The sequence below is a fragment of the Buteo buteo genome, chromosome 12 (genome assembly GCF_964188355.1).
Source record: "Buteo buteo chromosome 12, bButBut1.hap1.1, whole genome shotgun sequence".
Taxonomy (NCBI): domain Eukaryota; kingdom Metazoa; phylum Chordata; class Aves; order Accipitriformes; family Accipitridae; genus Buteo; species Buteo buteo.
Window position 1 is genome coordinate 13,515,466 of NC_134182.1, and position 25,680 is coordinate 13,541,145.

A 25,680-nucleotide genomic window follows, 5' to 3' on the forward strand; every position below is an offset into this window, starting at 1 on the left:
GAAGTTATACAACCCTGTTAGCAAAAACCCAGCCAACTATATTTTACCAAAGTATAAAAATGACTGGAAACATCATATAAACCCTTTCTTTATACACGTATAAATAGCAGTTAATATTATAACACAGGTTCTGATCAGTACCAAATATGTAAGGGCGGGGAATAAACAAGTACTAATTCATGCCACTAAAGCCATCCTAATATACACATCCAGGCAGGTAGTAACCTGAAATTAAGCTCTGTGCAAGTCAAATGCTAACAGCAGGAACCTGAAACCAGCATAGATCACAAGCTATATCAAATGTATATTTTTTTTATTTTGTTACTTCCTCTGCCACCTAAAATTACAGTCTGCTTTTTACACTAAAGCACCTAAAATATTTACAACCATCATCTAATAAAATAACAGTTAAATATTGAAAATAAGATTTTTCTTATAAAATATGTTTTCTATATGTACAGGTTTTATCAAAGAGGACTAAGTTCAATAGTGAACAGTTTGCCATCATCAACCATCAGCAAGAAAACAATTTTTCTGAAATAAAACTATGTCCAACTTATGTACAAATAGGCAGAACAGCATCTGTTTAACATCAGCCAATGCAACACTTAATAATGAAGTCAATGTTTGAGGCCTAAATCATGTACTGCTTAAGAAATGTGCATTTTCTTTCCTTTATGCATAACTTCTTTGGTTATCGTTGTTCTATTATCTTCTTGGCTGTACAATAAAACAGCACCCGATTAATGATACAGAACCAGGCATATATATGTATATATATTTATATATACTAGGTTTAGCACAGATACCTGCCCAATTGTTGCTAGAAAAGTTCCACTGTAGATTCTTTAATATAGAGCTGCTCTTCAGAATCAACCCCACAAGTTTCTACTACATTTTACTTTTCTTCAAGCAGAACTCTCACTGACTTCAATTATCACTTTGCTTAAACACTCATTTTTTTTCCCCATCCCTAACAGGGGAATCTGAAAACATGCTTCCATTTTCCAGTGCAGCAGCCTTTCTCAGAAAGATCTTTAAAAGTTCAAGATGATCCAAGTTTGGAAGAGAAAGAGTAGACTCTGCCAGGTTGTCTCTAACACAGGCTCCTAAAAGTCAGCAGAAGTCACCGCTCACAAAAGCCTCTACTTTGCAAACCATCTACAAAATTTATTATCAGTGGATCTAGTTGGCAGCATACAGCTGAACACCCAGTCTGCTGAACCTGGGTTGCATGGCCCCTGTGAAAGTAACATGTCACAGCACGGACAGGAACTGCTGGGAAGTCTGCTGCCTGGCAGTTCGTGAAAGAAAAGGCAGCTGCTGCCTGATCTCCTGAAACTCACAGGTACAGTCATTGAGAACATGATCCCTTATGTAGCAGAGGGAGTGAAATTCCACCCACTGATCAAAACCAACTAAAAAAACCTCTGAAACAACCCCAAAAAGCCCACTAAAACAAACCATGTACACAGGAACGTCACTAACCAGAAACCGTGAAGTGATTTCAATTCTCCTGAAGGGTTGTTCTTTAGTATCAGAAGATTTGATCTTAAGTAGAAACTTCAGGTCATTTGGCTTCACATACTTGGCTTTGACAGAGAAGGTACCTCTCTGCCAATGAGTCCCACCGGTTTTGAACTTGTGTGGTCCGGTACTCCTATATAAAAGTGCTGTGATTTACCCTCATTTTGCATAGTTATACAAGGAAGAAAGACAGTAGAAAATAAGATCCACCATCTCTCAGATTCTGTTTAAGATGTTAGGACATGGCAAAAAAAACCCAATAAACCAAAACCCAACCCATAAAAAAACCCAAACAACTCTGAAATCTGGAAGATCTGAAATCAGCCTTATAAAATATTTTATAAAGTCAGCAATACTCTTCTACTGTGCAAAATTCACAAGAAAATCAGTGCTGCTACCTGTGAAAGCTCTAAAATCAGTATTCATATTCTGTAATTAAAGGTCCACTCAACCTAACTCCAATTCTTCCTTAATTCTTTCATTCTGCAAGGTACAATTCTTTTGAGATCTTATTTACTTAGAGAACCAAATCTATATTTATATAAATGGTGTTAGACATCCAGCATGTAGATCTGAACCTAAGGGAGAAGAAATGGTAATTAAACAGCAATGTCAACTCACCTTTAGAGTATGTTTTACTAAATAAACAACATTTGAATTTCATGTAATGAGGAGGACTGAAAATGGCACAAGAATAACATTATATCCCTACAAGTAATAACTAAAATGTGCTGAAGGCATATACTCCATCAATCTCTGTTCCACAGGCAAGAACCTCTCCCTGTATTTGCCTGGTGAGAGAGCAAGCTCCTGCGTTGCTCAAGCATACACTCTCCTAAAACCACTGAGATGGCTGTTCAACAGTGTGATTTATTGTCACAGCAAAATATATTTCCAGTGCAATCTGATTACCGAGGCGGTGTTCCTGATTCAGTGTTCCCATCAGATGATGTGAACCACAGTACAATCATCTTCTTTCTTCAATTCTTGAATTAGGTCATTTTAAAATCAGCAGATCAAAACCTTGCAAAAATGGAAGCTCTAAAATGTACAGTGTAACCAATGCTTTTACAAACTGCCTAACATGTATGCATTAAGGCAAGACAGAACTGAAAAAGTACTGCAATACTACAGATGATACTGTCACTCCTGTAATTATTTCACAGTTAAATCAATCCCCCCCCCCCCCCTTAAAATGACAGCACAAAGCCAAAGAATGTAATCATCTCCTTAGCAGAGGTGACATTTAGTCTCTAGAAGATGCTGGAAGTGATCCAGTATAGGCAAAAAAAAAAAAGTTCCATCAGAAGTGTGTGAAGATCACTCTTGTAATTGGGCTAAAATGAAAAGAGTTAAAGACTAAAGATCCTACCAGGATCATCTGGCAGGAAGTGACAGCAGAACCATGAACGTCTATAATTAGTGGCCTTGGAAGATATCAGCAAAATGAGCTCAGATAAAAACACCTTATAAGAATATTTGTACCAATTATTTATTTTTTTCCCCCAAAACACAAATTAATAGAAAAAAAAAGGGAAAAAAGCAGATTTCTTTTTTTTTCTAGACCTGGATAAAAGAATTCTCATTTTCAACAGGTAGTTTACAATCAATGGGGAATAAACAAGCAGTCCACGTTTCCTGATTGATCCATTCAGGGTGTGCTCAGTAGCTGTCTTTATCAAACAACTTTATTTACAACTCAGCATCATCCTGCAGTAGATCTGCGTCTTCATCATCCAATAAAAGGTCAGCATCCATGACTTCATTCTCTTCCATGACATCACCCAGCTCCTGAACAACATCGTCATCAATGTCACCAACATTTTCAACATGTTTAACCAAACTCATGTGATCCAGAGGGATCAAACTATGCCCAACTGGCCCAGTAGTTCTCGCAATAGTGGCTGCCATTTCTGCTGCCACAGCAGCTTTCTGAGCCTTCTGCCTTTGCTGTTCTTCTTGTTGTCTGTGAGTCTTCATATGAGCATTGCGGCTTTTGATTTTGAAAAATACCCTAAATTTTAAAGGAAAAGAAAATCAGATAAAAATGCATTGCTTTTGATGAAGTGAGCCAAAAAAGACTCAACAACCTATCAGTACATTTGCTTCCTTGTCCTGAAATAGAAGTCAGTGAAGTCTGCAATGCCATGGTGAGAATTTCAGGGACAGACTACCAGATTTATACATCTTGACAGTATCAAAATTGCCTATTCAGACTTTGCTGGAGGTATTTTGTAGCTCCCACAGTTGCTTCAGTATCTCTGCATATCCTAATTCTCCCTGTACTGAGTTTCACCAGAATCTTGCACACCAGGGAAGAAGTGAAGAAACCCCATCCCATGTTAGGATGGACAAACTCAAGCACTGAAACACAGAGAAAGTTGCCCACTGTCACATGCAAGTCTGTGATGAAGCAGGTAGCTAGACTGTCAGATGTAGAAATTCTAGCAGGTAAATGGATTCAGGAAAATTGGAGTAAGTACTGCAGGGGAGGCATCCAAAACATCATGCAAACCAATCTCTGAAGGTTTTGGTAAGAAGACACGTCATCTAAGGGGAAACTGTTCTTTTGAGACCATCAGAGCAAAATAGAGAGTTTGTTGCAATGCTATTCATCTGGAATATATAGGCAAATGCGATGCGATACTGCAGACAGTCGTATTTCACTTACTTGCCACACTCCTTGCAAGGAAAAATTGTTGTTGGGTCGGTCTCACCGCTTGTTGTACTGTGGGCGGGTGAACTCTTGATGGAGCAGTATCCACTCTGCGTACCAGATTTCTGCTTAGTGCCTGGAATGGTGCACCGTGTTTTTGTCACCTGATTCGTACCTCCATGAATGCGAGCATGGCCATTTAGCGCTTGTCGGGAACTGAACACCTGACAGAGAGTAGGATGGAGGGAAGAAAAAAAAAATAAAAAACCAAGAAATACTGCACTGGAACGGGAACTGCAGAAAGAAGTATGCTGAATACATATTACAATAGAACAACTGTACACACCTAATGCACACAATCTACTTGGTCAAATGTTGCTTGCTTTCAGCTATATCCCACTAGAGTTAAAGAAACTTAGTCATAATAAAACAAACCAGTGAGCTATCCTATTATTACAGTCGTATAACAAAAAGGTAATGAGAGCTGTTACCATACGGTATTTCTAACTGATAAAACATCTCAGGATTCAATTTTATCTACAGATCAGCATAGTGCCTATATTTTGTGAGGTGGGAATTAAAAGCAGGCAAAATTATTTGTCCAGCGATATTCAGGAGATATCACTGGCCAGGAATAGTCTAAAACCCTGATTCCCCAAATCACAATCCACTAGTATACAAACCCCCTGCTATTAAAGATACTAAACACACGTACAGCGCCACAATTTGGCATTTCACAGATGAAGGAGGATGAAGAAAGTGAAAGGCTCTGAAGGGCAGGCAGATCTATAGGTCCAACAAGAGGGATAGCTGGTGGGTCAGGAGACTTCTGCATTTCCCTTTCTTCCTTTCTGTCTTCTTCGATCTCCTCATCTTCCTCTAACACTTCCTCTTCTCCACTTGTCTGAAATAGACGGTGTATTTAAGAAATACTAGAAATACGGTCAAAGACAGACAGTACTGGATAGCAGGACATAGACAATACTGCTACAGCATGCTGCTTAGTCAAGCCTGCTTCCAGGTTTCAGTATTTTTTTCCCATCCTGAATGAACTTCTGGTCTTGCTGGAACTACCACCCCTTAATGGACAAGCTACAGCTCATGAAGCTTCACTGCAGGGCTCAAAACACCCTCCATCTGCGTTACAGAGCCGTGGCTCCAAGAATCTACAGATGCCAAGGTGCAATACTCTCCCCCAGCTGTTAGAATGACAATGTATGCTATATTCATAGTCAAATGACTTATTTAAACCCCCCCCCCCCCATTTCTTAAGACTACTCAGAATACCAGTAATACAGACCTTGCACACAAAGAACTGCATTGCCAGTCTTTGTAAATGTTTTTTTTTGTACTAGAATATTAGAGCAGCCTTTAGGAGCACACACAGGCACAGGAATAATTTACAGAGGTTCACCTGCTTCATCAGTACCAAAAAGCTGTAATTGCTGGACTAAAGTTAGATAATGCACTAGTCAAAACACTTTTATCCCATTACAGTCCAGGAACACAAAATCGTGGTGTAGCTGAGGTCACAGAATGCTCATACAGAACAGAATTTAGAATTACGGAATGATTTCAGTTGGAAGAGACCTATGTCATCTAGTTCAAACTTCTCCTCCAAACAGGATGAACATAAAAATTATCAAGTGTCAAACTTTCTCATATTCTTTTAGACTTACCAGGCATTCCTCTCTTTTTTTCTCTAAACGTGTTCTGTGTTTCCGTCCCAAACGCAAGATTTTCTTCCAGGTATAGTAGTATTCCACACATTGTGCAACCGTCTTAGACTTAACCTGTAGTTAAGTAATTGCAGAAATAGTCCAGTCTCGATTTTTTGCTTTCATTCAACACAATTTTAATATATTCCAAGAGGTAGGCTTTATTTCTCAAACATTCAAATGGAGAAAAAAAGACAGTTTGACTACAGCAGGAATACTCTTGTAGAATAATTTTTTTAGTTTTTCAAATTTGTGTTGATTATTTCAGCTTCAGTACACTTCTCCAGGATTCTCTAGATTCTTGTCAGAAAATGACTGAGAATACACTTTTGTAGCTCAAGTGTACAGTACCACTGAGAAATCTAGGAATTAAGACTTGGTTCCCATAAACCCAAATGTTTTCAACATTTGAGCTAACAAGTGAGGTATTCTGCCCTGAGATGTATACACCTCGTCTTTTCTGCTTTGTGGCAAAACATGAAAATTAAGCCCAAACACGTTCTCTCTTTATTGGCCTTTCTGGTACAGAGCTCTATGCCAGTGACGCAGGTACTTTTTAAGAAACTGCCACAGAACGCCAAGATAACAGCAGAGCATCATACTTTTCCTACACATGGAATGCCATGACTTGGATTCCAGGTGTGAAAACTTTTACATATAATAACAAGAGGAACAGATTTTATTTATTTGTTTTAAAAGTTTTTTTACTGGTGCTGCAGTTGCATGCATAGGTACACCAAATAGAATATACCACTCTTATTGGTGTTCTCGTAATCACTGCTGGCTCTATATCTGCAATAAGCTGGTCTGGCACTGGAGGGAAAATGAAGGGGAACAGAATACAGCAAATGAAAAAAACAATTGACAGAACAGAAATAACCTTACCATTTTCTGTACAAATATGAAATCTTTGCTGTAGGTGGACAATGCCTCTTTGAACAGCCTCCTTTCTTGATGCGTCCATTTGTCAGAGCCTTAAAAACAAGAGTGAATTCATTATAAACAATAAAACCCCACCACCTTTATGTTGATGTAGTATCTGAAACAAAAACTAGGAAACCTCAAGCACATGCTAGTCATTGCTGCTACCCAAATACAAGTATGGCTGTACTGACTCAGACCTCAAGTCCATCTAACCAGTATTTGGTCTCCAGCAGCGATCACAGGCAGTTGCCTAGGAAACAGTAAGATCAGGGCAAGGAAATACAATGCCTCTCCCTAATTTTTCCTAACCTCTGACCACTTTCAGCACAGGAAATTTCCTGAGTCTGTTGCAATTTGCTTATTTAGTAACTGTCCTTGTAAGTGCTGACCGGCTCTTCCTTTCAACTCATTAGGCTTCTTGCACCCAAAACATCCTTTGCTGAGGAGTTTCACAGATAGTAGACCCTCTGCATGAAGAACCACCTAATTTTCTTTGTTTCCCGGCTCCCAGTAGCTTCACTGGATGACTGACCCTTCGTTCTTCAAGTGGAAGAGAAACTGAACCCAATCTCAACCATCATCTCCATGCTATTCAGGATTGCATGTCCCTTCTATCACTCCCACACCTTTGGTCATTACTGCTGTCCCTCTCAACCTTCTCCAGTACTAAAACATTCCTATAGAGATGAAGGGACCAGAAAGGCACGTAGTAGTCAACATATAAGCAATCCACAGACTTGCACAGTGGCATCACCATGTTCTCTATCATCTTAACATTTGACTTGAGGGTTTTTTAGCTGCTGTAAAATACAGAGCTGATGCTTTCGTAGAACCAGCATTATAATCCCAAGGTCTCATTCTAATTGAGAAGTATCACCACAGAGCTCATAATTTTATATGTAAAGCTTGTATTGTTTATTCCCATATATGCCACTTTACATTTAACTACACAGAAGTCCATCTATCATTTAGTTCTCCAGATGATAACTCCTATAAGGTCCTTTTGCAGCTCTTCACTTGCATGGCTTGAGGTAAGACACTTAAATCCTCTGTGACAGAGGTCACAAGTAGATAAAGATTGTAGCAATGTGCAATACACACAAACTACTTTCTGATCATTTAATGGAAGCTGTATATAAAACTTTCAAATACTGTTATTCTGTGTTTACTTCACCAGCCTAACTGCCCATGAAAATGTGAAATCAACATTTAAATTGAAATGAATTTGTGCTTCCTCAGTATTTGTCAAACAGAAGAAACACAGGATTGCTCTACTGCATCAAAGCAGTGTCCTGTTTGTAAAAGTGGGCAGCATTACATACATTAAAGGATGGATATGCAAGAAGCCGTAAAGCGGATGCCTTTGAAATGACTTACACTATGAGAAGATTCTACTTCAATCTGAGAGTTTCTGAAACATCTAAAACTTTTATCAGAAGAAATCCCTAATATTCCTGTCAATGTTAGCATTCTCCATAGAAATGCTTGCCTCTGCACTGAATTCAATTAACTTGGGCTTGGCACCATGCGTGGTATTGAACACTACAGGTCACTTATGTCTATAAAAAAATATAGAGGGGTTTTTTTTTTATTAACTGCCAGTGTTTTGCTTTTCAGTGTCAACTCCCAGGCTCACAAGCTTAAAAGCAGGTACCTCACCAGTCCTTCATATGCTGAAAACTACAAAATTAACTTTTTTGCAACCTGTTTTCTGCAGGCTTTTCCAGTACTGGATGTAAGTATGCATTAGTTATTTCCACAGAGATTTACTCTAAAGATCTCTTAAGCACCAGAGAAAGGCACTGGCTTCAAGCCAGGAGTTTTATTTATTCTGTTATCACCCAAAGATCTTTTTGCTGACACACTGCCTTGCCATCTTTCCCACCCTGAACCAGCATCATTCCCTTCTTACACAACTTGCCAGTCATTTGCATTTACCCTCCCTTTGGACAGGGGTAAATGAACTGATTCAGTCCAGGGGCTTGCTCTGCTATGCCAAAATATAACTTTAAAAAGCATGACAACACCAAAGGAGATATTTTAGTTTTTGGCAAACCTCTCTAGTCATGCTCTCCTGCCTCTACCCCACCCTCCTGGGGGAGGGAAAAAAAAAAAAAAAAAAAAATCACTTCCATGAACTAATTTTGTTGTACACCTATGGAGGATTCAGGCCTTACAGAGTTTCCCCAATAGCTGTGGTATTAGCCGAGACCCTTAAAAGATTATGCGGGTTAATTGGAAGTAACCTAATTAATAGAATAAATCCTGTGTAGGAAAAGAAACAGAAGAAAAGCTGTTTTTAACTCTGGTTGCTGGGAAACCGCTTTTGCTCTTGTTAGCTTGAGGGAGATATAGAGAACGTGTATAGAGAAAGATCTGCAATGCAGCAAGAAAGAATTTTGGACTTTGGAACACAGATAAAATTTTAAAGATGATCTTTATGGTTAGACATTTATTCTACATTTTTTTTTACCTGCCATATTGTTTTTGCACAGATTAACTGACAATAAATATCTTCTACAAATCTAGGGGCTTTGGGCCTAACTGGTTGGTTTCAAGGGGGCTACACCTACACCCAGGGAGCCCTCCTGAGAGGTGGCTCAAATCCATTACATACAGCATATGCTGGGCCTGATCCACACCCTGTCACAGTATGCACAAGAAGTTTCCAGACCACCTGAAGCACATTATTTCAGAGACCATCTCTCCTGCAATTCTTGCTGCAGGAGAACTTCAGACCTGACAAATTCCACTATTCAAATGAAAACAATACAAGTGTTTGCAATAGCGCTCCTCTTGTATTAGATATGCGTTCCCTCTCTCTTACTTAAACCACCATCCTGACAGATAGCAAAGCATTAGGATAGAGAGATTAGGGTGTTCTTCCAAGCAGCCCTGGGTCAGGCATGCCCAGGTCTCTTGGCACACAACTGAAAAGCCTCAAATTTTACAACCTGCTTCCCTCACAAGTCAACAGGTTTCAAAGGTGAGCTATTTGCTTGTATCCTCATTCAAGGACAGTGCTGAGGATGAGTTTGAATATTTATTGTTTGTGGTATCAATTAACACTCACGAGTCAGTGCCATGCTCTGTTTTGGTCTATTCCATCTTTAAATGTGGTGGTGCCTGAGAACTGTGATTTCTGACTACAGAGCAGAAAGCCCAAAGAGTTAACCCAAACAAATGTCACTGGAAGTTACATTAAGCTATTCATGCACTAGATTCTGAGAAATTCCCATATGCCTTGAGTGGCTGATTATCAACCGCAAATAAACTATTATTCAAGAGCCACTGCATGATGCTAGAGCGTGGCTGTCAATATAAGTTACAATCACACGTTGCATTCAAGAGCATTAGTAAGTAATGCTTTGTCTTGTTATTTTATGGTACTTAAATCCAGATTGGTGAGATTTTGTTTCATGCTGTGATAAGCAGAATCAAACTATCAAACTTCCTCTCCTGCTTAAGAAACAGGGATACACTGATGTCCACAGGTCTCAGTGCTAATTAACAAGGATTAGTGTCATCTCACATGAAAGATTAAACAAAACAGTCTCTCCTGGCTCCTCCCTGCATCACAATAAAACACTTTCTGAAACTACTTCAGAAGTACTTGCTTCAGTAAAGACTGTTCCTCCTCCTCTGCAACACAGGCAGAAATTTCTTATCTGCTCTGCTAATTAAATCACTTACTGAAGATGAGGCTGCTGGGATATCTCCTCATCTTCCTGCTCTCATGCCCTGCACTGTCTCACACATATGATTTTGTGTCATCTCTTCAGACAAGAGACCCTGATCAAAGTTCCTGGCTGACGTCCTCCTTCTTCATCCACCCCCATTGTCCACCCTTTGGACCGCAACAGAGCTGTTATCAAAGGCACTAGGCATCTTCCCCAGACAAGACTCAAAACCTGATCTTCACATGTATTCACTCTCGTTATCAGCTGCCATCAAACATGTTTCTGTTCTTGTTCTCAGGCCAAAGGGTTAAGGAGTTGCTTTACAAAAGAGTCCTTGTTACTTGGGAGTCTTTCCAGTGAGCTGCTACAGCCAGGAAGTAGCTTGCTTCTATACTTATGTAGCACAATGATTGTAACTGGAAATGAGTATATGACCCTGGACATTGTCATTGACTGACCACCAGAAGATTCTTGGCTTGTTTCCTGTTGAGCCTAAACTAAAGTCTTGAATCTCTTACGCAAAACCCTATTCTGTGTGTCCAAGCAGTTGTTAGCCACTACGAAGCATTAAACAATAACATGGAGGGCTGCAGAGGCAAGACATTTGCCACCTATGCTTAGGTGACATAACTTAAGTCCAATGGCTTCACACCACCTTGTGTATTTCACAGGGCACTTCTGCTTCATCACCAAAATGCAGTTCTTGCTGTGTTTGTTAAAGAAGTCACTATGCCAGACCTGTTTGTTTTTGGCTAAATCCACTCAAAGAGAGCCTCTGTATTCAGTACTAAGACACTAACTAGTGAGAGTTACAGCACTGCCTCTTTGGAAGGATGCTCATGATTATCATATTCACTTATGCACCATCACCTCAGAAAAGGAAAGCGTGATGGCAGATGTTTACATACCAGAAAACGAACAACTTACTGGTAGTAATACAATCTATGAATAGCAGCAGTTTTAAAAGGAGATCAACAAGTTAAATGTTAGTTTAAAAGAGGAAAAAAAATTACTCAAGGCAGTTTTACATCTGTAGAACCCTAGACAGCAACATGGATGCAGAGTTTCTGTACGTCGTCAGTCAGGTAAAAAACTGCCAAACTTGTAACAAAAGGCTCCGGAAGTACCACTTGGCAGTGTCCACATCACCTCTCTATTAGATGCTGCCATCCCTGCAGCAGACAGCAGAGAGTGCAGGGTGATCCCATGCTCCAGCCTGGGATGCCAGCCTTGGACTCTGTATACCAGCAGACACAGAGATTGCAAGGAAACCTACCGGCGTAGTGGTAATTTGCCAAAGGATGACACTTCAATCTCACTGGCTTTCTCAACAGCAGCTTCTCAAGAGCAACCTAAATGAAAAAGCAGGGAAAAGCAGAATTAGCAAATGCAGTCAGCTGCTGCATATGACTGCGTTTAGAAGACTATTTGGTATGAGGATATGAATTAATTTTCTCTCTTTTTTCTCTTCTGTCATACAAAATCACATCAAATTACTCTAAGGCCCATTAACACTGCACCTAATGCACACCTGTCCTGCCTTAATTAGCACAAATGTGGCTATTACTTAGCAACTTCCAGCTCTTCCCTCCCTTCTGCTTGCCACATACAAATATGTTTATAGTGTTTGATTTGATAGTGTTAATTAATACTAATATTTAATGGTTGGTTTGATAGCATTAATATTTACAGCATGAAGTCTTTCTGAATATCTGTTTGGGTCAACATCTGTCAGGAATGACAGCAAGTATAGTTAATCCTCCTTTGGTTCAAGGAGACAGATGATTTGTGGATCCCTAAAATTTCTCCCCTGACAATGCAGACCCCCCCTATACAGCAAATTTCATGTCCTGACAGTAAGTTCAGTCACCTGTCTCAGACCCCTCAGATACAGCTAACAGAGCCTAAGGAAACTGGGACGTAAGCTAAAAACCACTGTATTAGACAACCCCGTGAGATTCGTTCCAGCCCTGTGTTCTGTTGCATTTTATTTTAAATTGGCTTTCCAGGAACTGGTGCAGGGCCTTGTCTTTCCCTAACACTGGGCAAAATGGATGTTTTGCCCTAGTTAATAACATTCCCATCGCTAAACTAATGCAAATATTTGAAATGCATTATGTATATGAGAACTGTGTGCAATTACCTCACAGTTCTGAACAAATAAGTAGATGTGATTGCGGCTACAAAAAACGTTTTTTATAAGGGCTAGAAGAGGACTAAGCTCTCTGTGACCAAATATAAAGCTTGTGAAATATCAGGGCTGGAGCAAGCACTGGGAGACATTCAAAGCCCCAAGGCTATAAACTAAGTAATCTTATCTATATGAAATATACAGTAAGCCTTCAGAGAGGCACTGCTTTGAAATTTAAATTTATTAAAGAATGAAAGGGAAAAGTCATTCCCCCAAAATGTTACAGGATGTTTAAAGCATCACTGCGAATCAATCAGAAATCTCTTTTTTATATAACCATATCTAAATCCATTTAATAAAGCATGCTAATTTATCTGCAGAAGAGGATCATATCTCCCCTTTCGGCTTCTTATCTTACCATAATATCTCCTTTCGCTTCAAAGAGAGAGTGCAAAGCGTATTCCGAGTTAGTTCCTCCACCAGGTAACACACTGGAACAGCTCATATTTAAAAGGTCTTCCACTGTCAGAAACAAGTCAACATTTTACTGCTTATACAGTAGCTGGTCAGTCAAACATCCAGAGCCAAGGACTCTGTAATGCCACTCAAAGACAATGTAGTTCAGGGCAGCAGCTTTTATATTCTCTCTCCCCAGCACCTCCTCTCTTGGTTTTAGGATCACCTACTGAGGGGGGGATGTGATGGGATTTGCAGAGTGCATCCTTGGGATGGGACAGGCTACTGCTGAGCCAGAGGCAGATATTTGGCTGTGAGGCAGTGGCTTGCACAGGCCAGTGATGTTGCTGTGCCAAGAAGGCTCCAGCCAGGGTAGAGAAACAGAAATGAACCATGCTGGAAGCAGGAGCAAACTCTGCTCAGGACTGGTAGAAGCCACTGAGCCCATCACATTTTCTCGCAGTTATGGTCACAAGAGAAGCCATCAAGCTGTCTCTTGTCTGTGACCTCTTCCCTTACCAGGCAGTTCAGTACCCAAAAAACCCCCACTTCCCAGCAATGATCTATTCCCCTTGGCTGCCAGAAAGCAGTTCATCCAGACTTCACTTTAAGTGTCACTATATAATGTTGTTACTCTAAACCGGTGACATGCAGTTCTGGTATCCTGTTCTGCATTCCCAGTAATTAATACTCTCTTGAACATTTTGTACTGTATACACATGAGAAATCAATGTGACTTTCTTCAACAGGCACAGGTTGACGTATGAACTTCTAAAATGGCAACTCATTGTACCTCTTTGTTGGAAGACTTTGTTCTCCAGTTCTGGCCACGGTTTCCAAACCAAAGTAGCCTTGTGCACATCTTTCTCCATCAGCAATCTGTCCTGCAGCTCAGGAATATCAGCCTGGAACCTGGACCCGATATTGATTCGTCTATAAAGACGAATAAATAAATAAATAAGTATTCAACTACACAACGTACAGAAAAAACAGAAGTCACAGTAGTGTTTGCTTTGTTTCCAACAAAACTTTTATTACACTTGAGTGGCAGGAAATTGTGTCAGATTGCTTTACGCAATGCTTTACCCCTCGTGGGATAAGTATTTTGAATATTAGAGACAGCCAATCTCTTGTGGGGAAACAAAAATTTCAATACACAATTTAAACTATACTGAGACATCATACCTTACAGACAACCCAAGCTAGCCTATATGTGTGCTGACTAGCAAACAGGCTAGATGCCAGAAACAGTAGCTTTCTGTTCCATAGCAAATGGCACTCTTCAGCAGAGAGCAGAAAGAGACATTACTGCTGAGGGACAATCGTGTTTGTAGTCTGCCCTGGGGAACCTATCAGGTAACACCTCTCCAAAGCTCCACAGTTTTTATTTATATACATACATAAATAAATAAAAGCAAGAGTACTGGATCAGCCTATGTTTTCCTCACAGCCCTCTTCCGAGCCATCACCAACTGTTGTTTCACCTTCAGTGGCTCCCACCAAGCCTCTCCTAGCATTTTTGAGCCATGACATCTGCATCTCCCACAGCCACTTTGGTCCCAATGTCCTCAGCCACCATACAGAGCAACTTCAACGCATCCAGCCCAACATGATTTCAGGCAGTTGAACACTACCTGCCCAGTTCAAAACACTACAGGCCACATGCTCTATGCTGGAGCTAGTCTATAAAAGCAGTGACAAAAACAATATTGTTTTTCTTACGGTTCAACAGTCTGTTCTCCAGGCCCAGGTGTCACCGGAATGACACTTCCATCAATACTATCTGAAACAGAGATTGGAGTTTGAGTTTATAAGGGTAATTTGGTAACAACTGTATCACTGCTGATGCTCCACCTCCCAGGCTGCATTGTTACTTCCCTGTTAACATCATCATTACTCCAGTCTATTGAGCAAAAATTACCCTTTATCAATATTTAGACAGAAACAGTCTAAGTTGTTACAGGGAAGAGAAATGTCCTAACTTGCAGAGGTTTCTACTGCCCTGATCATGTACGACTAGACACCTTCTCTCATGAAGCACCGAACAGCAAATACTTAAAACAAACCCTGTGTCTCAAACCAGGTCTTTTCCCTCCATTTCAGAAAGCCCACATGTAATGAGAGGCATGGTGGTCCTTACTTGAGGCAGACCACATTGCAAGATCACAGCCTTACTCACTGGTTAGGCTCCTCTATTCACTTTATGCTTTAGCACCACCTCTACAAAATCCAAGGCAAAAACCCTAATAAAGATGCACTTTTCCTGTGAAGTAACAGAACCAGGCATGCATGTGAGCACATGTCAAAATCATCAATGTGGTAACACCAGAAAAGAGGACAGTATTATTTACTACGTACTGCCACTCCACAAATGTAACACTTACTAGACCGACACAGGAGCACCCGTGGAGTAGATGTCAGTGGAGTAAGCGGCAGCTGAGTATGCGAGGTGCTATGAGATGATGTGATAACACTGCTGAAGAGACCAGACCCTTGCCGAACTGGACTAAGCATTGGTGGTGGAGTGTAGGGTGGGAGCTCATGAGTCCGGTCTAGCAGATGATCTCCGAGAACACGGGGAGAGCGAAGCTGGCTCTGGTACAGAGTGGCACCAGAGTGGGACATGCTGAAGTTGAAGGAAGGAGGAGGTATGAAAAGAGGTTCGGGTCTGTGCCGATACTTCTTCTTGTCCTGCAATGGTTTGAAGCTTTCTTCCAATTTCACAGCACTTTGATGAGGTTTTTTGCTAATTTCCTAAACAAAAACACACAGAACTTAGTATTTAGGCATGCTTAAATGTGGTTTGCACACAATCCCCTACAGCTTAGGGCAACAGCCACAGAAAAGCTGTTACCCCCATGCAGTTATTCAGGTACCACCATAATAAGCCTGATCAGTACAGTGCTACACAGACACCTCAGGGGAGTGAGAAAAAACAGGACAAATTACCCTCACCTCCCTCAGCAAGCCCTCTGGGTCAAGGTAGGGCTGAGCCACAGGCAAAGACATGGAGAGGCTGCTGCCAGCTTTTAAAGGTGCAGGGAACAGCTCTCCCAGGCCATGAGTCTCACACCCTTCAGCTCCACCCACGCACCCTGGGCACTTCTATTTGCACTGAACACACACAGGCTGTTGGGAGTTACTTCGTTGCCCAGCCACAGTTTATTAGAAACTTTGTGTGAGATGTTTTCCTATTCATTTATTTTGTTTGACTAGGAAGGACACATGAGCTCAGTGAAATTACTGCAGTACTTAGCAGCAAGAAAGGAAGAAAAATGTAATAAATTCAAATTCTTTGCCTCTTATCACTACATTCCCATCAGCTTGAGTACAGTCCAGCTGCAACAAATCTTGAACTTAACTCTCTCCTCTTTCATTGGAAGAAGGGTAGTTGATGACCATTTGGGAAATTCACACATTGTAACATGCCTAGAATTCTAGAATTTGAATGTTTAAAATCATTTAACAATAAATCCCTAGAGTCCACAGAAGCAGAAGGCACAGAATTTGTGCAAACCTGGAACCTGGATTTCTGGGGTGTGGGGGTGAGGTGGGAAGAAACAGGTTCTCAGGTTGTGCTTTAAGAACACACAGAAGCTGGTAGATGAACACAGTATTAAATACACTGCCTTTAGGTGTTCAGATTGTAGATCTTTAGGATAAACTTGGAAAGCTGAAGAAAAATTTCTGACAGATAGGGTTGCAGAATGTCTGCATCATCTGGTAAATTCTACTACTACATAGAGTAAATGACTACAATGTATGTTTAGACAAGATACATCTTTACACCATGGGTGGTTCTTGAGAATCACATTCACCCAATGAAAATCATGTTAGAGGAGCATTAGCACTGTCACCCCTTATTCCTTATGTTAATACATTCCAGCCTGTGGAAATGTTTTTGATTACAGAGGTCTTGTCCTCTCTGTTAGATCATGGCTGTATCCTCTCCAACAGCTGTTGACATTTTTTCTCTCAAAAAAAAATTAAGAAGAGTTTTCCTTCTGCAGGAAAAAATGCAGTTTGAGATAATTTTGTTGATAATGGACATTCAGAACAGTGAAAGGGTAAGGGTTACCTGTAACCACAGACATAGTCCATCACAATAGTCAACATTTAGTGTTCCAAGAGGAGAAAGGGGAAAAAACCCTAAACTCAAGGAAAAAAAACCCAAACAACCCAAAACCTAAAAAAACCCAGAAGGCCAGAATCAAGTCTTTGATTAAGGGCTCATCTTGTTCTGCTCTTTAAATGTGTGAGACCTGGTATTCCTTTCTCACTAGTCTAAAGCAAACTAACCAATCAAGACATGTTAGAAGTCCTATACACCTCCATCTCCTACGCTTTCACCTACAGTAGTATACTTTAGCCTCAGCGTGGCTATGCCAACACTACTTTCAAAAGACATCACATTGAATATTAAAGGAGACTGTTATGTCCATGGGCTGTCAATGCAGAATCACTCCAACACTTTTCTGAAGCTCCAGGAACTGAATGCCATTATCCAAGACTGAATGCATCCTTGCGGGCTCTGCTGCCGCACCTTGATAGATCCACTCTGGGTATATCCTGAGGGACCTCACTTGACTGCTAGCTTCAGCTCACCATCCTGTACCCCTGCTGAATATTTAGTTTCCTTCTGCTGTTTGATTTTACCAAGTCCATGAGCTTTGTGGGAGCTTTTCTGGACAGCTCAAAGCACACTATAAATAAAGGCGACACAGCTCCAGTTCTTTGGTATTAAAAAAGTCTCCAATGGCACAATCTCTTTACGGAAGAAGAGGGAACTGTAGATCTTTTGATCTCTGAACATTTCCAATGCTACTGCTTATATAAAAGTTAGGATCCAGAGAGGAAACTGTGTGAGTTAAGTTTGCTTGGGCCATAACAAAGACTGCAAGCATAATATTGAGTGAATGAATGCGCATTTAGCCAAACACTGGCAGATTTAATCACAGTCACTTTACATACGCTGCAGAAATACACAAGCCCAAGCCACCTACTCTGATGTCTCTGGAGAAGATCTCCCACTCAGAGCTCAAGGATTCAGAAAAGACTGTCCCTTTTCTCTCCTGAAACTAGAAATAGAAAAGAAAAAGAAAAATTACACTGCTGAGTTACAAACTAAGTACTGTGAGATGCTGGCTTCCACAGTAAAGTGGAAGTTTATGTGTAAAACCTCTGTCTGAAAGGAAGAGAGTAAAAGATTTTATATATATTGAAAATTAGCCTGTATGTCTGAGTGAAGGGTCAGGAGGGGGGTCATAAATATATGAATATTATAAGGAGTTACCCACAACAGTATATTTGGCCATCAGCCTCATGAGAAAGAAAAAAAAAAAAATCACAAGAGTATTTACCTGCATTATACAGGTAATACCATACAGTACTTATACTCCCCAGTAATCTCTTATCATGGCGTAGTCTGCAAGTATGGATTTGAAGGAACGAGTAGCATCTATTCCTACACTGGAACATGAAATAAATACTGCTTGCTCCAGGACTCTTTCAGGAAAACAATAAAGAGCATTCTCACATCTCATTCAAGTACTCATAAATTCCTCATGCTGCCTGACAATTTCAGTATTATAAGCGAAACGTAAGCACTAAGCATAGCTATTTTTCCTATATCAGAATTCCCAGTGATTAACCCTTAGATCTGATGCATGCAGAAAGGGAAAAATGACTTCATTGCAAAACTCTGAGTTGGCAAGCTTCATATTGGCTTAGAGCACACACTGTAAGCATTGCACAGTGCCCTCCTATCTCTGGCTGAAATGAGAAGCACATATATCTGACTTTAAAAAACAGGAAGAAATAAAACTGCTGAATTTAAGCAATAACATAAAAACAAAGCAGCCTGAAAAGGAAAAACAAAAACAGTAAAAAGATACTAAATCCCTTTGTTCTAGTGGGATAAAAGAATGTCACATTCCAATTTCAAATTATTTATTTTCAACTGAGGTCTTGATGCCCCAGCAAAGGGAAAATTAATATTTTCAAATGACTGAGGAAGAAATGCTATGATGTTACAGGCCTTTTTTTGTTTATTAGGCAACATTAAGATTCCAGAAAATATTCTAAAATATAGATGTTTTAGAAAGTAGCAGCACTACAAGCAAAGGGATTTAACAAGCACAGCACAGTTAGTGGCAAGAAACGCAGCACTCACAGAGGATGAGCAGGGGTTGCCCACTTTTGGACTGCATGGTGGAGAGTAAGTCATCTTCACGAGAACGGGCATCTCATCATCTGACACAGAGTTGGCAGGCTTGTCTTTGACTGTGGCAGTGCTGGCAGAGGGCTGCGTGCTGGGCTCAGGTGACAGAAGCTTTACAGGGACAGACACTGGCATGACGATGGGTGCGAGGCTATCCACCTCTTTAGGCAGCAGCTGCTGTGGTGGTTTCTCTCCTTCATCCTGTACAGACAATTAAAGGCTTTCAGCCCGAGTGAGGGAGGGCTACTTCTGGATCGATACACTACACAACGTATGCACCGTGGCTGAAAAGAAGTGGCCAGGGTTACAAAACACAAAACAGCGTTGCTTCTTGGACTTTTCATTTGCCTTGAATGAAATTGGCAGATTACTTATGACTCCTACATAGGATTCAGCCTTGGTGATAAATACCCACATTAAGCATCTTTACAAGATAACTTGCAGGAGGGGAGATAAACACGTCCTCTTTTTATTACTATAAAGGCAGAATTCTCCATCACCCACCTAAAAACAGACAGAGATGGTGTAACTCTGGTAGCTCTTTGCCTTCCTATGGTATTCTTTGGTAGGACAGAATGTCCAAAATATCAGGACAGAGAAAGACTGACTGACAGGGCAAGTTATTTTTATGCAGAACAATTCAAACCGACATTTTTTATTTGGTATTTGTTGATACCTATAGAAGTAAAACACTTGGGAAGAAAGCTGTCAAAGATTCAACAATCCTGCTCCTTCAATTAAAGCCTGGGAATGCGTCCAATAAACATCCCTTAGTCATCCAAGTAGCCCAAACGAAAATAAGGAAGACTTGATGTTCCTGATATTTCTAATATAATAAACAAATATGAGGGGAAAAAAATTTAGACCCTCCTGACATGACTTTGTAGGGTGTTTTTGTAACGTGCAGAGAAACAGAGAGGGACAAACGCTGTTCTGTCCCACCACTGCCTCTGACTTTAAAGCAAGACTTCTGGCCTGCAAACTAGCAGAATTGTGTGCATTTCTACTTACACAGGGTATGACATAACAAAATAGCGCTGAGAAGAACAAGTTTTGACAGCAAAGCAAAGCATGGCAAAGCAAGCAAACATCAACGTGAAAAGGAGAGCGCCAAATACTGAAGTAAAATGGACTGCTACCTGTTTGAAGTTAGGAGATGCTCTTACTCCTCCATGTGACCTCATGTGACCATTTAGAGCAGGCAAACTCTTAAACTCCTTCAAGCATATTGAACACGTTAGCTTGTTCTTCACATCAGCTCTCTCAGGAAGCGTTTCTCTGTTCTGGCCACTATTTTTATTTTCATTTTTTTTTAGCATGGAACAAAGGAAGAGACATTAGTTTGGCATGTTCCTTCCATTGCAGAGGAAGCTTTTTAGTCAAGGAAGTCAATAACATTTTACAGCTAGATGGTTATGAAGCCACAAGTAAGCACAGGGTGAGTGCTGGGGAATACATGGGCAATAAGCTAGATCAGCTGCTCCCAAGATGGGGAGAAGGAAAGTTTTGAGTAGGACATGCTCATCAAAACATGGCCCTTGGTATGAAAAATTCTGAGAACCCACGAGATCTATCATGACAGACCTACATTTCCCCACTCATGACATCAGTTAACAAGTACTTCAACGCAATGCCCCTACTTATGGTAGACAACCGTGCTGGAAGACACCTCAGCCCTGCAGAGGTGAGACCTTAAGAAAAACAGAAGAGCCCTGCTGGCAAAGATACAAATCTAAGCCATGCATCATCCCTTCTCTTACAAATGCAACACTGAGAGCAAACTGCTCCCCCGCTTTTGCTTTTTCTTTCGTTCCTTCCCCCCCCCCCTTCTCTTTTTGAAAGGCAAAGCTTTTATTTGATTTTATTGCTGGGGGTGGGGGGACACGGGACATGGGGGACAGTGGAAATCACACAAACTTAAGTTCACAAAGCACAAAACTGAAGATGTTTCTAGAAGAGGGACAACTATTACCTACCCAGAGTGCATTTCCCTCCCTCTAAACTGCAGCACTCCTTTGTATTTCTCTCATTTAAATTAGAAGACAAAAAGAAAAATCTTTTAAAAATACCTTTGGTCTGGGGACAGCGGCTGCAGTCTGCCATCTGACAGTTGCACCTGCTATCAAAGGAGAAGAGGGGAAAAGAGAGGAAAAAAGAGAAAAGAATTTTTCAGGAAATATTAATGCATAAATGAAGGTCCTCACAGCATTATGTTTGCATTTTGCATATGATTTTACTAATACTAAAAGCCTCTGAGTTGAGAGCCTTACATGTCTCTACCGAATTAGTACCTCTGTGAGCATGGCTAGTGCAAATTTTCTTTAACTCACCTGCTGTTTGAAGCCTTTGACCCAGAAGTATTACTTTTGGAAATAGGGAGTTAACTAACTCTTCCTGAATAATCAAGCCCTCAGGCGCTGAAAAATCAGCAAGAGCACTTTGTTGTAACTGGGTCCCTCCTCCCCAGAAACCAAGGCAGAACTTCCCAAAGCCTCTTGTGAGGGAAGCAGCAGCCCCACAGCAGCAGTTCTGTGCTGCCACCAGCCTGGCCCAATGCCAACCGAGCAACATAGACAGAAGTCTGTTAATGCAGTTCCCCAAAACATCCCAGTGACGCCCACCACTCATATCCTAACCTTCCGGCTCTCCTGCAACCATTTCGTTTCCACACCTTGCTACTCTTCTGCAAAACAAGTTTGGCTGAGCACAGATCTAAAATACTACCTACCTGAGGCCACACGGCACTGGGAGAGTCTTGCTGAGAGCTTTTGTTGTTCAGATGAACTCCTGAGGGTGGCAAAAGAGTTCGATGAGGGACAGCATTACCTACAGAATTAACCTCCTGCCGTGCGGGATCCTCAGTGGTCCCTGGTGGAGTGAGGCCAACATGGGAGTTCAGAGATGGTGCTCTGCTCTCACTTGAGTATTGCTTCTGCTGATCTTGCTGTTGCAGTAAACTCTGTGGGTACAAGTGCCTGTACTGTTCATGGGGATCTTGGTAGCAATACTGAGGCACTGCTCCCAACTGGATAAGCTGCACAGGATGACCTGGATCCTGAGAGTACTGGTGTGGTTCATGCATAGTCTTTGGATCGGGTTCCCTGTGATACGGAGGAAGCGGCAATTGCATCTGTTGCTGCTGTTGCTGTAACTGCTGCATGACAGGTTGAGTTTGGTAATACTGAGCTATTTGCATTGGACACTGCCGCTGTTGCTGCTGCCGAGTTGGCTGTTGCTGCTGGATGTCCTGTATCGAGAGCCGCTGATGTACCTGCTGCGGCTGAGCGTAGTATTGAGTCTGCTGCAAGTGCTGCATCTGTTGCGGTAAGAGCTGCTGGGACTGCATTTGTTGAACATGTGTCTGTCCTTGCTGAAATGCAGAATGCATCTGCGTTTGTGATAAATGCTGCTGGTAGTCGTAGTACAACTGTTGGTGCTGCATGACTTGAATTTGTTGCTTTTGCTGTGTGCTTGCAAAATTCTGGTGTGTTTGCTGTGGCAGTGGTTGATATCTTTGTACACTGGAAGTTACAGGCTGTTGCTCAACCGCTGGCTTCTGGGACAGCAGCTGCCTGAGTGCACTGTCACCAGAATTATCCACCATCGAAGACTCAGTGTGCAAAACCTGAGCCATGTTGTTGACTTGAATTCTCAGGTTTTGGTTAGCAAATACTTGTGTAAAGGAGTCCAATTTATGCAGGACCCCACTGGTGATTTTTTGTGATCGGTTTTCACTGGGTTGAGAGTAAGAATATTGGTATCCGTCATGGGACTCCCCCTGTCCGAGGGGGCTCCACATTGCGCTTTGATTATTCAAATTGTTCCTCACTGGGACATGGTTTCCTGAGCCAGAATGTGTCCAACTGGTTTGTCTAGATGTATCCATTGACCCAAGACTTTTTGAACCTACAGGCAAAGCTATACTGTCTCTTGAATCTTGGGGAAAATGGGGGGAGAGAGGGGATGCCTGGCGAGCATCCATAACAGATGTCCCATAGCTATGATTTAGAGATGGAAGGGAGTTCATTTGGTGTTGTTGGTAGTACAAGTTCTCATTGCTGTTGGCAGTATGGTTAGTTTTATACAATTGCTGGTCCCCCATTTTTGGTCACTTCTGTTCCAAACTTACAGGCACACAAACCATTGAAATCTCTATGAACCCTGAGATAACTGAGTGAGGGGAAGGGAGGGGAGGGAAAAAGAAGCTAGAATTACTTATAATTCAGCATGTCCATGTGCATCACGAGGACTAAGATTTCCTCCAGTCTGTCAGTAATTCCAATCTCAGACTCGACGTGGTTTCACATCTTCAATAAATGGACCACAGCACAAATCCCACACAGATCAATAGGTTCAGTATGCCAGGCACCTGTAGAGAAGGAGAAAGACAAGGTAAGTGCTGGCTCTCTGCATAAACTGTTATTGTTATTGCCTCAAAGGAAACAGTAAAATCTCCTAGTTTGAAATACATAATCAGATGCAAAATTGTAGCAGCTGGGCTAATCCAGAGCGGTTAGATTACTTCATCTCATCCCATTATCCTGCCTCTTCTCTGGTGCTCTGATAAAATCATTCTGCCAAACCAATAAAGGCTTATTCTTCAAAACTCTTTTTTCCTCTAAAGTATATGAATATTCAAGCAGTTTTAGATGGCCACACACTGCTCTCTCATGACTAGTTTTAGCCAGACAGTTGACTATCAAGCCAAGTCACCTTCCTAGTGTTACAGCCTTCTTGTCAGAAGCAACACACCCATTTTATAACACAAAACCAAGTATTGAGGACACCACGGGTGCCTCCACAAAGTCCTGAAAAAGCAGGTAAAAGAAAACCATGGCTTTGAATGAAGCTGACCATACTCAGATACCAGCATCTAAAAGGACACACAGAAAAGTTAATTGCAATCTGGGATTTGCACAGAGCCTTCCACAGCTTCTCCCAACTTCCAGGGTAACTACAGGAGGTGTCCACTGGTGGTACAAAAATAGAGCATCACTGAAGAGTAAGATGCAACACTAATTCTCATTGCTGTGACAATTAAAAAAAAAATAAAAAAAATCATGAGCATAGTTATCCAACTGCATCTGTGCACATAGATTTGTTTGCTACATCTGTGTGGAATCTGATTAATGCTAAGACCAAATCAGCCCATGGAAATCTTTTATCAGAAGTGCTGAACTCCAACTTCTGTTGTACCCTCTCACCCTTCCTTCTTCGCTTTGCATTATTTTAACAGAATAATTTATACTGAATGCAACCTTTTATCATTTTTACTGCATAAACTGTAATTCAAAGTAACACTTTGCAGATGTCTGTACTGTTTTCGACAAAATACATAGGTACATTATAGGGTTGTCTTACTACTCCACAGTCTGAAGAAATCACTGTGTCGAAAATCACATACATGCACAGAGGTACAATATGTCTACGCACACATAAATATGTTTTAACATAAAAGTTGATTCTGAGCTTTAACAAGAGCACAAAAATATTAGACCACAACCTTAACTCTGCCTCCTTCACATCTGCCTTTCTAAATGTAATGCTTTCCAGCAAAGACTCCTGTGTACTGATGTCCTTACCTTTTTAAACTTAGGAGAATCCTTGATCTAGGTGGATGAATGTGAAGTTACTGATGGAGAAAATTTTAACCATTGCCAGATGCATATTAACGAGGTCTGTGCTAGCAGCAGTGAATAACGGTAATACATAGCTGCAGGCAGAAAAAAACCCTTTTCCGTTCTAGCATAATGTATGACAGAAAACCATAGCTCCCAATGAAGAGGGCTTTCAGTGTGTACACAGTTTTTGCGTAAACCATCTGCAGCCATTAGCATTTTAACATTTTCACGTTACAAATAATGGCTGAGAATAATTGCAAAGTTTATTTCGCCTTTCCAGAAATATACATTGCTTCATAGTTTCTCTGAACATACTCCCTTCCAGATTTTTATAGATGCACAATTAAAAAAAGATAGGAGTCAACTATGAATGGTCAGACTGCCAACAAGATTTTTCAGCCACAACCCAACTTCAAAGACTTCCTATTAAAAATTATGAAGGGAAACTAAACAAAGCCTCCACAAAACATTCAAAGGGCATAAAAATAAACACTGTGTGATATTTCACACTGAAAGGCCATCAACTTTTAGAGGAAGAGAGGGATCCTACACAGGAATATGCATCTCCTCTTATGCCTGCCAAGTTAAGAAAGCTCAGCCGAGATGCTCTGAACACCTCTTCCCATGAAAACAGGGTATTATTGGATCTCTCGATACACCTTTTGTATAGGAGATATGTCCCATTTCACCCATTAATAGTGTTGTAATTTACACCAAGTTTCTTGGTTTTGGCCCTTCCTTTTAAGG

At 40.9% G+C, this 25,680-nt stretch overlaps 1 protein-coding gene across 5 annotated transcripts in view; it reads right to left on the minus strand.

Annotated features, from left to right (window-relative positions):
* Positions 1-89: 89 nt before the first annotated feature.
* Positions 90-25,680, minus strand: part of TRERF1 (transcriptional regulating factor 1) — a 104,732-nt gene continuing 79,141 nt past the window's right edge. For 3 of the 5 annotated variants that reach the window (XM_075042772.1, XM_075042773.1, XM_075042774.1), the window contains 15 exons: positions 22,041-23,681; positions 21,382-21,431; positions 20,452-20,602; positions 19,265-19,513; positions 18,096-18,170; positions 15,477-15,846; positions 14,815-14,875; positions 13,886-14,025; positions 13,055-13,158; positions 11,782-11,857; positions 6,787-6,875; positions 5,863-5,976; positions 4,899-5,087; positions 4,199-4,407; positions 90-3,541 (listed from right to left, as the gene is read on the minus strand). In XM_075042772.1, coding sequence (XP_074898873.1) covers positions 3,220-3,541; positions 4,199-4,407; positions 4,899-5,087; positions 5,863-5,976; positions 6,787-6,875; positions 11,782-11,857; positions 13,055-13,158; positions 13,886-14,025; positions 14,815-14,875; positions 15,477-15,846; positions 18,096-18,170; positions 19,265-19,513; positions 20,452-20,602; positions 21,382-21,431; positions 22,041-23,414 — 3,573 coding nt within the window. In that variant the 5' untranslated portion in view covers positions 23,415-23,681 and the 3' untranslated portion in view covers positions 90-3,219. The remainder of the gene's footprint in view (positions 3,542-4,198; positions 4,408-4,898; positions 5,088-5,862; positions 5,977-6,786; positions 6,876-11,781; positions 11,858-13,054; positions 13,159-13,885; positions 14,026-14,814; positions 14,876-15,476; positions 15,847-18,095; positions 18,171-19,264; positions 19,514-20,451; positions 20,603-21,381; positions 21,432-22,040; positions 23,682-25,680) is intronic. The other 2 variants (XM_075042775.1, XM_075042776.1) reach the window with 2 other exon arrangements.